This window comes from Stenella coeruleoalba (assembly GCF_951394435.1).
Source record: "Stenella coeruleoalba genome assembly, chromosome: 1".
Lineage (NCBI taxonomy): Eukaryota > Metazoa > Chordata > Mammalia > Artiodactyla > Delphinidae > Stenella > Stenella coeruleoalba.
In genome coordinates this window covers 108,787,080-108,801,452 of record NC_137169.1, presented here as the reverse complement: position 1 = coordinate 108,801,452, position 14,373 = coordinate 108,787,080, and the positions used below count along the sequence as shown (strand labels likewise).

Sequence of the window (14,373 nt, the reverse complement as noted above, 5' to 3'; positions counted from 1 at the left end):
GATCTCCAAAGGTCAGGCGGCTGGGGAGTCCAGGAGTTCAGAGCGCTGAAGAATTGCTGGTACCCATTACCCTCTGGGTCTGCCTGAGGAAACAGACAAGCGCCCACTGCTAGAAGATGGGCAGTGCTCGGCGTGGGGGACACTGCAATCTGAGCCTCCAAACTCATCCTTCCTAAGCTTCAAACATTCTAAGTTGTCACCCTCAGCTCTGCAGTGCCCCATTACTCAGCCTTCTTTTATTTAAAAAATCAGCATTTATGATGCATAGCTGTCATTTGCCATCCCCAAGTCTCAGTTTTGGATTATCTGGTCTTTTGTATTTCTCCTGCTCCTTCCACTCAGTCTCCTGCCCATGAGCACCTCCACCATTGAGGAGGGAGTGCTGAGTAATTTAAAGCAATTCTGGGGCTTCCCTGGTGGCGCAGTGGTTAAGAATCCACCTGCCAATGCAGGGGACACGGGTTCGAGCCCTGGTCCGGGACAATCCCACATGCCATGGAGCAACTAAGCCTGTGCGCCACAACTACTGAGCCCGTGCACCACAACTACTGAGCTTGCACTCTAGAGCCCTTGAGCCTCAACTACTGAGCCCCCGTGCCTCAACTAATAAAGCCCGTGCGCCTAGAGTCCATGCTCCGCAACTAGAGAAGCCACCACAATGAGAAGCCCGTGCGCCGCAATGAAGAGTAGCCCCCTCTCGCCGCAACTAGAGAAAGCCCGCGCACAGCAACGAAGACCCAGTGCAGCCAAAAATAAATAAATAAATGTATATAAAAATTTTTTTAAAAAATCAAGCAATTCTGCTGTGAAGTCTGAAAGAAGGCTACAATAAGATGTCTGCATTTTTCATGTCAGGCAGGCCTAGATCAAGGATCTCCCAAAGGAGAGAAAAGGACCCCCCAGAAGACTGAGGGGTCCAAGAAGGCAAGGATTGTGTCGGTTCATCTTGGAATTCCTTAGAAGGCCCTTCAGGTAATGTCTGTTGAACTTAGAAAGGTTCAACTTATACAATGAAGTCCAGACCAATATACTAACGTTAAATTTGATTTACCGGGACTTCCCTGGTGGCGCAGTGGTTAAGAATCCACGTGCCAATGCAGGGAACACAGGTTCGATTCCTGGTCCAGGAAGATCCCACATGCCGCGGAGCAACTAAGCCTGTGCACCACAACTACTGAGCCTGCGCTCTAGAGCCTGTGAGCCGCAACTACTGAGCCCGCCCGCCATAACTGGAGACCATGCTCCGCCACAAGAGAAGCCACCGCAATGAGAAGCCCACGCACTGCAATGACGAGTAGCCCCCGCTCGCTGCAACTAGAGAAAGCCCACGTGCAGCAATGAAGACCCAATGCAGCCAAAAATAAATAAATTTATTTTAAAAAAATTTGATTTACCATCTGAGATCTATATTACTTGCCAACAGCGTAAAAAATTTCTAAATTTGTGAAGGTCCAAGAATGGCTCAATCTTTGCCCTGTAGGTTTCATTGGTCTGGGGCCTCTGATCCCCTCTGATCAGAGGGAATTCGCAAAATCCTCTAAGCCTGGAGTAGAAAGGATCTCAGAGATCCCCTAGATGCCACTGCTGACAGGTGGGTCTCAGTTTCTGAGATGGTTCAGATGAAAGAAGTTCAGTAGCTCTCCACGAAGCTGCTCATTTTATTTTCATCAGCACAACTTGTGAGGAAAGTATTCAATTTTACCCTCAGATAGTTTACAGTTGGTTTTTGTTTAGGGGGGGAGTAAGCTGTGGTGTAATAACACCACTTCCACATCCAGTATGACAACCAAGGAATGATGTGCCACAACGGCAGACACTTTACCAGCTCCTGCTTGACCCTGGCTCTAAAACTGTAGAAGCCCTTTCTTTCCACTCCCTGGAAAATGAGCTCCTTGGAGATGGCAGCCTCCCCAACAGTGTCTCCCTGGGCAGGGCCCCACACTGAGCAGACACATGGTGAGTCAGAGCTGGAAAATCTGACATCAGCACCAGCTTCCTCCCCAGGTCTGTGCCCTCCCTTCTCTGCACCCCAACCTCACAGTGAACCAGAGTCCTTACTTTTCTTGTTCTGCTTGGCAGTCAACCTTCTTGCTCCGAAGTTCCTCCAGAGCTGTCTCCCTTTCCCTGACCTTCGCCAGTAAGGCCTGATGCTCCTGGATGGGCCAAAGGGAAGAAAATCTAAGATGAGGAGATGGCGACAGTTCCTGCATTTGGGGTGAGATGGGCGCTAGGGCTGGCAGTCAGCCCCTGCTGGGCCTGGGACAGCTGCCAAAGAGCAGCAGCCCAAGCTGGTTTGATGGGGCACTCTCCCCTGTCCGGGATAACCCTTCCCACCCCAGCACATAGAAACTTCTCAGCCTCACCCAGCTGCCCAGAGGGAGAGTCCGGCCCTGCATTATCCAGGCCCCCCTGCCAACTATGGCTACCAGTCCCCAAGAAACCAGGCTGAGTGGCTCCTGAAGAACCATCTTCAAAGGCCAAAGGGCAGCTATCCAAGAACCCGCCCGAAATGGAAATGGGTTCAACTCTAGTTGTCAAGGGCTAAGTTAGACAGAGAAAGACCTTCCCATTCCTTAAGGGCTGAAAGGTCCTCGAAGGTATTTGCCAAAGGAAGCTATGAAATGTGATTTTCTGGAGCTGCTCAGAGAAGGACAGTCCCTGCGACCACCTCAGTCAATCCCCAGGCGCCTTCCGGCCCAGGAGTCTGAGTGCTGAAGAGCAAGAGTCCAACAGTTACCATCTCCATTCCCAGAAAGCATCTCTGCAGCTCCCCGACTTCCGCCTCCTTCTGTTCCACTCTGTCCTCTGCTCTCTGAAGGGCCACCTGATTCTGTTCTGCTTCTCTCTGGTACCGATTGAGTGTGACCTGTGACACAGGATGGGGATGCGTTAAGCAGGCAGAGGGACAAACATGGATAAAAACCTTAGGAAAAAAAAACCCGGAGGGGGACTGCCCTGGTGGTCCAGTGGCTAAGACTCCGTGTCCTCAATGCAGGGGGCCCGGGTTCAATCCCTGGTCAGGGAACTAGATCCCACATGCTGCAACTAAGCGTTCATATGCCGCAACTAAAGATCCCACATGCCACAGCTAAAAATCCCACACGCCGCAACTAAGACCCAGCACAGCCAAATAAATAAATAAGTATTAAAACAAAAAAAACAGGAATCTGGGTGCAGTGATGGGAGGAGGGAGGCAACCCTGATGGGCACACCACTGTCTCCCACTCACTGTTCCAGGACCACTCAGGAGACTAGCAGATTAACTCCACTTGCAGGGTTAATTGTCACAGAGTTGATCAAGCTCTACTTTAGAGTGACACCTGGAACCCACAAGCACTGGTTTCCAGATGGATGACTTTGTCAACAATCCCCACCAGCCCTCCAGTGCCACCCAAGCTTAACCCAGTGTTTCAGCTTTCCTCCTCATGCAAACACAAAAAAATCCAGGGGAGGAGATCTCCATGTCCTTCCTTCTGTCTCCCACTCTTCCTCGTCCTCACTTCCAGCAATACCGGAAAGGCCAAAATGGCACCCGGAAGGGCTACTAGCACCAGGAAGCATTCGCTCTTTGTCAAGGATGATAAGCCAATTTGGAAAGGAGAGAAGCAGCACTTGTAGTGAAAAAGTAAGAACTTGCCTCCTTTCCTCCCACGTGCATTTTGCCAACTCCAGTCATCCTTCAGGCCTCAGCTTAGACACCCCTTCTTCTAGGGAGCTCTGAGCTCGGGTAAGGAGTCCTTCCTTGTGTGTTCACAGAAGACACAGCCCTTCCCTCTTATAGCACTGAGCAGATTTTGTCCGGTCACTTGTGTGCACCCCCCAGGAGACCATCAACTTCATGATGGCGGAGACCTTGGGCACTGTTACCTTTCCAGAGCTCAGCACAACACCGCTCCATAACATCATGAATGGAACTGATGGTCATCTAGTCCAACCCTCTCCTTTCACAACTAAAGATCAACTGACCTAGTCAAGGTTACACAGCCAAAGAATGACAGAACCCGGTTACCTCGTCATCCATTTCAATGCTTCCCAGATACCCCATATTGACTCCCCAGTCAGTTACTAAAAAAGAATCCAAGTAGCCTCCGGAAAGCCTAACCAGACCTGGTGAAACAGAACACCAGCAACCAGACTGTCTGGCACCTCCCAAGTCAGAATCAAGGAGGAGAAAGCAAAGCACAGGATGATGTGTGATGGGATGTGTCCATGCTGCACACAGCTCTGTCCAGAGCAAACTCACGGCAAATCCCTCCTAACGGCCAGGAGCCAGTAGAACGGGAAACCATGAGGTTTTCCTCATGGTAACTGACAACCTTGCCCTTCCTACCCCGCATATTCAGAAAAGGAGACCAGAAAGTCTAATTCACCAGAAGAGACAGAGAAAAGCCTTCAAATGTCTCATATTAGCCTGGAACAGGCCAGCCCCATGAGCGGGAATGTAAAAATAAGGCCTCTCGGGCTTCCCTGGTGGCGCAGTGGTGGAGAGTCCGCCTGCCGATGCAGGGGACGCGGGTTCGTGCCCCGGTCCGGGAAGATCCCACATGCCGCGTAGTGGCTGGGCCCGTGAGCCATGGCCGCTGAGCCTGCGCATCCGGAGCCTGTGCTCTGCAACGGGAGGGGTCACAACAGTGAGAGGCCTGCATACCACAAAAAAAAAAATAAGGCCTCTCATTTCTGTACACAAACATTGCACCCAGGTTGATGTGTGCTCGGAATACAGCATTAACGGGCCACAGATGATCCTCACACCCAGCTGTAGGATCACAAAGGAAAAAAACACACTCCTCTGCCACATCAGTCCCATAGCTCCACCCAGCTCTGCCCTAAGGGAACCTCTTAATCATAAGAGGGTGTGGTGACCTACCCCAACAGTGGGAGAAACCCAAGGAGCATCTCCTATCGTAGGTGGGTGCTGCATGCCTTGGGGTTAAAGGGCAGCCTCCTGTAAGAAGCCATGGGCGTGTGGTTAACAGCTGTCAGGGGTCTTCTAGCCTTGGGCTTTTCCTCAGGACACTTTTGCTCAAGCTTTGAAACCCAGGGCCAGCAGAGCCCCCCGTATGCTGCCAAAACCAACCAGTACTTCACAGTGTCTCTCAATGTAGAAATTTCTTTCTAAAATTCACAGTCTGGTCAGTGCTACAGCCTCGACCTCCCCTTCCTCCTGTTCTACTCCAATAAGGTAAGGAACAGCTGGTCATTGAACCAATTCATTGTCAACCTAATTATACAAATTGTGGAATCTGAAATAGATACAACAAACTCCTTTACTGCACAGCTACTCTGTTCTGAGACAAACTAATCTTAGTATTACCCTAAGCCCAAATTATTTAGGATAAGAAAACCCATGTGTTAAATGGATCACTAAGAAAAATATAGGATATTTTTTATTTCTAAAACCCTTTTGAATAATAAATATACTTACATATATTACCTCACTCAATCCATACATCAAACCTGTGAGGTATATTTCATGACCCCTTTGTACAGAAGTTGAAACTGATGGTTAGGGAGGTTAAACTACTCACTCAGGTAAGACTTCGACTACTCTTGAGGCAGTTGATCACTCTCACTGCCCTTCGTCCTCACCCTCAATACACCTCTCAAAATTCCCTCTCTTAGGGAATTCCCTGGCGGTCCAGTGGTTAGGACTCCACGCCTCCACTGCCGGGGGCCCGGGTTCGATCCCTGGTCAGGGAACTAAGGTCCCGCAAGCCGCGTGGTGTGGCCTAAAAAAAAAATTCTCTCTCTTAGTCCATAAAACAGAAGAGTTCAGGCTCGGATTCCTCTTTCCACCAGACCCTGGCAAGCCTGGGCAGGGCAGAATCCTATGATTACATATTTCTGACCTAAAAAGTACTTTACGTGTGGGTGAACAATACCAGATAACAGAAGGTTACTCTCATACAGAGCAGCTAGGAAAACTGCTCTGTTTGCCCAGTGTACCTCATCTTATACCCAAAGAATTGTCTGGAAAGCATGGAAGACGTCACATACTTTTAAAAGTGGGGGGCTTTCTCTATATAGAGATTTTTGTATTTTTTTTAATCTTCTACAATAACCTAGTATTACTTTCATAACAATAATTGAGATACTCACTCAAGATCACAGAGCTCTGGGCAGGAGTAGGGATAAATTGAGAATTTGGGATTAACCGATACTACTACTATATATACTGTAGATAAACAGCAAGGACCTACTGTATAGCCCAGGGAACTATATTCAATACCTTGAAATAACCTATAATGGAAAAGAATCTGAAAAAGAATATATATATGTGTATATAACTGAATCACTTTGCTGTACACCTAAAAACATTGTAAATCAACTATACTTCAATTTCAAAAAAAAAAGATCACAGAGCTCTGTGTTGTAAAGCCAAGTCTTGATCTAAAGTCCCCTGACTCCATGGGCACAGTTCTTCCTAAGGCCACACCAATTCATCCACTCACCCTGTCCACACTTAAGAGGCACCCACCTGATGCCAAGTGTTGTCCCAGACACTGGGGATGCAGTGGTGAACTGGACAGCAACAGTCCTTGCCTGCATGGTACCTAGAGCCCAGCAGTCCTTATAGAAAGGACTTCTGAAGTACCTGCTCTCCCAGACCAGCATCACCACTCTGCTCCAGTAGAGCAGAGACTCAAGAGCTAGCCTTAGACAACAAAAACTATAAATATCCAGGAAAGGGCAAAGCAGACAGGAAGTGCTCCAGGCCGCAGAGCCTAGCCTTTCCAGTTGATGGCACTCCAGCCAGGAAGACTTCATCTGCACCTGTATCCAGTGGCCCAACCCTTAGGGCACCTTCTCCCCAGATCCCAAATCTCACCTCAAAATCCACACGGTCTGACTGGTGCTGCCGCTCAGCCTCCTGCAGCTTGACAAGCAAGTCCTGCACGGTCCTCCTCAAGCTCTCGACATCTTCATCTAGATAGGTGTCCACCTGCAGCCAGAGGAGGGAAGGGAAGGTGAAGTTACTATGTTTGTGACTTGGTAAGACAAGGTCCCCCCGACAACGCACACTTGTTTGGACCATCTTGCTCAGACCACCCTCACAAAAGAATTCACATCGCACAAGGGGAGAGTTAGTCAGTCATAGGCACTAAGGAGTTCTGAGTTATTCATATGAAAACACTCTCATACCTTAAAGAACTCAACTAGTTTCCAATCACCTGATTATTTTAGGACACACTGTAGTAATCTTTATACGTGTATCAACTGATTAATGAACAGGTATGTTTATGCCGTTCTCATGTGTCTGTCCTGCTTCCATCAGACTAGAGCTCTCTGAGAGCAGGGACCATGTTTCGCTTTGGACTACAGTTCCCCAAGGGCAGGGACTGTGCCACATTCATCATGAGGGGCATGTCCCAAAGGCACGTCTTTTGTGGTTCTCTGCACTTAGCACAAAGATCAGCAGATAAAGGGTTACTGACAGATGGGCAGCTTAAGGCAAAAGCACCCAATAAGTCCAGAAATCTGATTCGATGGAGGAAAAGGTGTCTCACTGAGGTTACTGTGAGCCTCTCCCCCAGGCACACCCAAACTGGCATGTATGCTCTCGCCTCCATCTCTGCTCACTTCAGTTACCAGCTCCCTTGAGTCTGACAGAAAAGTCCCTCCCGGTCTTGCACAGCGGGGAAATAGCAGCACCTTCAAACCAGAGCACAGAGCTCAGCTGGGAGGAGCGGACAGGGTCCCTGGGTGGCTGTGTTATCACTGAGTCCTGTGGGCCTTGTTTCTCTATCTGGGAAGCAGGGAAAAGACTCCTTACCACGCCCTGCCTTACAGCCTGCCTCAAAACTAAGATAATATCCGGTAGGGCTTGGAGCCTGTGAGAAGAAAGGCTGAACAGATAGTGCCAGGTGTTATTATAACTTGTTGCCAACAGCATATTTGCCAAATATGGTGATTCGGGGAAGGGAAACATCCAAACTGCACATCTAAAGTAAGTGGCTAGAATCACAACATTCCAAATCCAGCCGTCAGTAAGTTATCTGGTCAGTTCCCCTATGTCTGCACCTATGCTGCTGGGCAGGTGAGAATGTTTGAAAAGGCTCCTCCTGGAGCACAACTGTTATGTGTTTATTTCAAATGGCATTCTCATGAGACTCTCTGATGACAAGGAAAAATTTAATGATATAGTATGAAGAGAGAAAAGGGAGTTATAAAACTTTACATGCAGGAGCTAGAGACAACAAACCAGATTTTAACACAGCAACATAGATAGAGCCTAAAAACATGGTGTTGGATAAAAAAAGGAAAAAACAGAAATACAGCACAAGTCCATTGTGAAAATTAAAAACGGGCTTCCCTGGTGGTGGAGTGGTTAAGAATCCGCCTGCCAATGCAGGGGACACGGGTTCAATCCCTGGCCCGGGAAGATCCCACATGCCACGGAGCACCTAAGCCCGTGCGCCACAACTACTGAGCCTGCGTGCCACAACTACTAAGCCCACGTGCCTAGAGCCTGTGCTCCACAACAAGAGAAGCCACCGCAATGAGAAGCCCGTGCACCGCAACGAAGAGTAGCCCCTGCTCATCGCAACTAGAGAAAGCCCGCGCGCAGCAACGAAGACCCAACACAGCCAAAAATAAAAACAAATAAATTAATTAATTAAAAAAATCATATTTAATAGGCATATTTAAATCATATATTGAATATGTTAGAGTGAGTACCTTTTGGTGGGGGAGACAAAAAAAAAAAAAAAAGTGAAAGCAGTGAGAGGTCTTTATGGGACCAATGATGATAATGAGCCCTGAACTGATGGGAAGGTCTGATTCAGCTCTGCACTTGAGAGCCAAACAAACCTAATCCAAAAATATACCTGCCCAAGCAAAGAAACAAATGCAACCAAACGCTATATACAGTCTAATCTCAATATCATAAATATATATTTGCACTGAAGGAAAAACAAAGGAAATTTCACCAAACTGGTTTTTCTCTGGGTAGATTACAATTGATATTTTTTTCTTCTTTCAACTTTTCTGTGTTTCTGAATTTCCCTAATTTTCTACAATATGTGTGTCTTAAATTATTATGTAATCACAAAATATATAATAACAAATGTCATTTAAAAAAAAGTACAGCCATGTTTATTTGTCAATTATACGTCAATAAAGTTGGGGCGGGGAAAGAAAGTACAGCTACGGAAGGAAATACTTTGTCATTCAAGAGAATGAGATAGTTTTACACATACAAATATGGAAAGAAGACTATATATACTTTTCAGCTTAAAAAAACAAAAAAGCAAGCAAGAAATAATGTATTTATCACAACTGGAATTGTGAAAAGTATGTGCATATTATATACAGACATTTATCCATGTATGTATATATGGTGCATGTGTATCTATTAGTGTATACACACAGATACATATGGCTTTTAAATACGGTTGTCTGTGTATAGAAAAACACTCTAGAACTTTAGACTAGAATATTAGAACTAATAGGCTAAATATTAGAATCACATGAAGAGCTTTTAAAAGTCCTGATGCGTAGGCCACACTTCAGACCAGTTAAATTACAGTCTCTAGGGATGGCACGCAGATATTGCGTCGTTTAAAGCTCCCAAGGCCATCCTAATGGGCAATGAAGGCTGAGAAGCACTGCTCTAAAAGGACCCACCCACGGGAATTCCCTGGCGGTCCAGTTAGGACTCTGCGCTTTCACTGCCAAGGGTGTGGGTTCGATCCCTGGTCAGGGAACTAAGACCCCACAAGCCACGTAGCAAGGCCAAAAAAATAAAAATTAAATAAATAAAAGGACCCACCCACTTCAATCTGTTAACCTTAAATACTTTCAAGGAGTGGGATTGGGGAAGGAAAATTTACACTTTATATATTTCTCCTTTGTTTGAATTTTTACAGCAAGTAAATATTACTCTCATATTTAGTGAGAGAGAGAAAGCAATAAACAAAAGGATTAGGAAGGATTATTTCCTGCCTCTTGGCCAAGCAGTAGTTACCACTATTTTCCCTGTTACCTACCTCGGGTGGGCTGCTATGTGGGGTCAGGGGACCTTGACTAAAGCCATTTGGCTTTTCTAGCACCACCTATTCAAAGAAAAATAAAATTGGTAGTGAAAACAATCCCAAGCAATCAACTTTGAAACATTCTTCTCCTTGTTTTTTTTTAATTGAAGTATAGTTGATTTACAATCTTGTGTTAGTTTCAGGTGTACAGCAAAGTGACTCAGTTATACATATATATATCTATTCTTTTTCATATTCTTTTCCCTTATAGATTATTAAAAAATATTGATTATAGTTCCCTGTGTTATACAGTAGGTCCTTGTTGGTTATCTATTTTATATATAGTATTGTGTATATTTTCATCCTAAACTCCTAATTTATCCCTCCTCCCTGCTTTCCCCTTTGGTAACCATAGTTTGTTTTCCATGTCTGTGGGTCTATTTCTGTTTTGTATATAAGTTCATTTGTATCGTTTTTTTTAGTATCATATATTTTTGAAACATTATTCTTCTAAGAGTTCAAATCTTAGCTAGAAAGAAAGAGGAGAGAGAGAGAGAAGGGGGGAGGAAGAAGAAGAAGAAAAAGAAGGAAGGAAGGAAGGGAGAAAAGAAAAGAAAAAAAGACATCTAGTGCTCTGTGGGAAAATGGAGAAAAGAGGGAGTGGAGAAACATGTGCAGCCTTGAGGGGGAATACTCTATCTAGCCTTGTTGGGAGGAGGAAAGAAACCCCAGGCTAAAACCTTTCAGCAGACTGGAAAATGTGCAGGCACATTCCTCGCAGCCCAGGAAATACAAGCTGCTGTCTGCCATAAACAGTTTCCTTTGCCCCTCGGGGATCCTGACAAAGTCTGACACAACATAAATCAAAAGGGGAAGCGGCATTTGCTGCAGTTCTTTCCAACCCAAAGCCTAATTAGTCATCATACCACTGCCGTTTTGTGTAAACAAGGTGCCTGGACCTCCAGGCTCTGAACACATTAGGTTCTTCAGTCACTAGACAAAGCACCTCCCACCAGCCGGATGTGAGCTCAGGCAGTGAAAGTCTTACCTCCAGCCAAAGCAAAATGAATTAAGGAGAATCCACCACACAAGCCTAGCACATGCCCAAGACGAAGGGTAATTTTGCTGGCACTAGCTGCTAGGTCACTCTTCCCCTTAGGAGAATGAGGGCAGGATCTACTGGAGAAGGACCACCGCAACCAAACCAAAAGCAAATGAAGGAGACACAGCTTGGAATCTAAGGGAAGATGAGGGTGAAGTCATGGAAGAGATAGTTCTGCTCTCCTGGGGACATTTCTATCCTCAAATTTTTGAAGAACTGAAAAACAGGATCCCAGGATCATCCACCCCAAGAGGGATTCTCCAACCAGTTTGGTCTAACAAACATTTACTGATGACCTTGTGCATCCCAGACCCTGGGCTGAGGCGTGGGGACACAGAGACGAGGGTCAGGGGGTGAACCCTCACCTGGAGGAGCTTCCTGTCCCAGGGTAGAGATAGCTATAGACACAGACAGTAATAATAGACAAGGACCAAGACTTCCAATTTACACCACAAGCATCACCAAATTAAGCAAGATCAGCTTATGAGAAGTTCGGATTTATAGGTTAATTGTCTCTTTATAAGACTTTGTACTACAAGAAGATTGATCACAGAATCCTTATATATAAGATGGCCTGCCATTAACTTAATAATTTTATTGATATAAATTCAATTTTTGCACATGTTTTAGGAACAGGTGTGCTTGTATGTAGGCTGATTAGTGTGAATACAAGTGTCCATCTGCCGGAGAGCCCTAACAATGTTGTGAGTGCTCAGAGAAGCCAGCATCACTTGTATTCTCGCCTTTCCTGGCAGCGGCATTAGATTCGGCACCCACTGGGTGACTGGTAAATGGTACAACCCCACCTCCTCAGTGGGGACCCAACCATGGACCATTTCCTATTACCTGTATCTCCTGTTGATGGAGAGAATCTCCTGGATTTCTGTCGAGCTTCCTACTTATATCCTCCCGGAGCTTCTGCAGGCAGTTCCTGGCCTGGGAGGAGAGGGCAAGAGGCTTTAGCTTTGGGAAACAGAGCACACCAACTCACCCAACTTTGTGCCTATCCACAACCCATACTCCCACGAGTCAGGTACTGTTCTAAGTACTGGCTGGGAAAGGAGAGGTTCTAGTCAAGTGGGGCTGCAACGCAGTCCCTCCTATACAAGCAACAAGATAATAAAAACCGTGCCCTGGTGTACCTAACATTTTAGTTGTGGAGACACACAACCCAAAAGACAAATAAGTAAAACATGTAATATGTCATGGTGACAAGTGCCAAGGAGAAACATGAGCCAGAGTGAGGGTTAAGAAAAGTGGGGAGGGGACTTCCCCGGTGGTCCCGTGGTAAAGAATCCGCCTTCCAATGCAGGGGACACAGGTTTGATCCCTTGTTGGGGAACTAGGATCCCACACGCTGCAGGGCCCATGCGCCTCAACTGGAGAGCCTGCGTGGCACAAACTGCAGAGCCCACATGCTCTGGAGCCCACGCGCCACAACTAGAGAAGAGAAAACCTGCATGCCACAACTAGAGAGAAGCCCACGCGCCGCAACAAAAGATCCCGCGTGCCACAACGAGGGTCCCGTGTGTCGCAACTAAGACCCTACATAGCCAAAAAAATAAACAAAAGATAAATAAATAAATATGTTAAAAAAAAAAAGAAAAGTAAGGAAGCAAGGCTGGCAACTTTAGGTAGGATGACTGGGGGGACAGTGCTAGGTGCATGGTGCTTAATAAGTATTTGTTGATTAATGGATTGGTTGATGAATGGAAGGGTCAGAAATGATATTTACACATGAGGGGGCATGGTGCTTTGGAGATACGAAGGGAGCAGAAGGGAGAAAATCAGAACCTACAAAAGAAGGGAGCCAAATAAATGTGAGGTTCAGAGAAATGACCTAGGTCATTTCCACGAAGGGAAGGGGTGCCCACCTCCTGGATATACTGGACCTCACTCTTCAGCTGGTTAATATTCTTCTCATGGATCATCTTGTCTCCTGACTTCCCCTTCAAGTACACCTGAAATAAGGAAAACAACACTAATTAAGAGACCTCCAATGGAAGCAACCTAAATGTCCATTGACAGATGAATGGATAAAGAAGATGTGGTGTATATACACACACACACACACACACACACACACACACACACACACACACACACACACACACACAAAATACAATATTGCTCAGCCATAAGAATGAAATAATGTCATTTGCAGCAACATGGATGGACCTAGAGATTATCTTACTAAGTGAAGTAAGCCAGACAAAGAAAGACAAATATCATATGACACTGTTTATATGTGGAATTTAGAAAAATAAAATGATACAAATGAACTTATATACAAAACAGAAATAGACCCATAGAAAACAAAATTATGGTTAGCAGAGGGGAAGTGGGGGGGAGGGATAAATCAGGAGGTTGGGATTAACATATATACACTACTATATAAAACAGAAGACTTCCCTCGTGGCTCAGTGGTTAGGAATTCTCCTGCCAATGCAGGGGACATGAGTTCGACCCCTGGTCGGGAAAGATCCCACATGCCACGGAGCAACTAAGCCTGTGTGCCACAACTGCTGAGCCTGCACTCTAGAGCCCGCGAGCCACGACTGCTGAGCCCATGTGCAGCAACTACTGAGGCCTGAGTGCCTAGAGCCCGTGCTCCACAACAAGAGAAGCCACTGCAGTGAGAAGCCTGCACACCGGAACGAGGAGTAGCCCCTACTCACCGCAGCTACAGAAAAGCTGGCACACAGCAACAAAGACCTAACACAGACAAAATAAACAAATAAATAACCAACAAGGACCTACTGTATAGCACAGGGAACTATACTCAATACTTTGTAATAACCTATAAGGAAAAAGAATGTGAATCACTTTGCTGTACACCTGAAAGTAACACAACATTGTAGATCAACTCTACTTCAATAAAAAGAAAACTCCAGTTAAATTAACTCCACACAGGCAGCCTCATACACTGCTGGTGGAAGGGTAAATTGTCACCACCTTTCTGGGTGGCAATTTGGTAATTCCGATCAGAAGACTTAAAACTATATTTACTCTTTGGGGGCTTCCCTGGTGGCGCAGTGGTAAAGAATCCGCCTGCCAATGCAGGGGACGTGGGTTCGATCCCTGGTCTGGGAAGATCCCACGTGCCACGGAGCAACTAAGCCCGTGCACCACAACTACTGAGCCTGTACTCTAGAGCTCGTGAGCCACACTACTGAGCCTCTGTGCCATAACTACTGAAGCCCACGTGCCTAGAGACCGTGCTCCTCAACGCCACCGCAATGAGAAGCCTGTGCACTGCAACGAAGAGTAGCCCCTGCTTACGGCAACTAGAGAAAG

At 46.2% G+C, this 14,373-nt stretch overlaps 1 protein-coding gene across 4 annotated transcripts in view; it reads right to left on the bottom strand.

Moving 5' to 3' along the window:
* The window catches only part of TUFT1 (tuftelin 1), a gene marked incomplete at its 3' end in the record, with an annotated part of 43,963 nt that overhangs the window by 4,940 nt on the left and 24,650 nt on the right, over window positions 1-14,373 (bottom strand). For 2 of the 4 annotated variants that reach the window (XM_079927949.1, XM_079927951.1), the window contains 6 exons: window positions 12,951-13,037; window positions 11,923-12,012; window positions 9,990-10,055; window positions 6,830-6,943; window positions 2,738-2,866; window positions 2,059-2,153 (listed from right to left, as the gene is read on the bottom strand). In XM_079927949.1, the coding sequence (XP_079784075.1) occupies window positions 2,059-2,153; window positions 2,738-2,866; window positions 6,830-6,943; window positions 9,990-10,055; window positions 11,923-12,012; window positions 12,951-13,037 (581 nt within the window). The remainder of the gene's footprint in view (window positions 1-2,058; window positions 2,154-2,737; window positions 2,867-6,829; window positions 6,944-9,989; window positions 10,056-11,922; window positions 12,013-12,950; window positions 13,038-14,373) is intronic. The other 2 variants (XM_079927950.1, XM_079927952.1) reach the window with 1 other exon arrangement.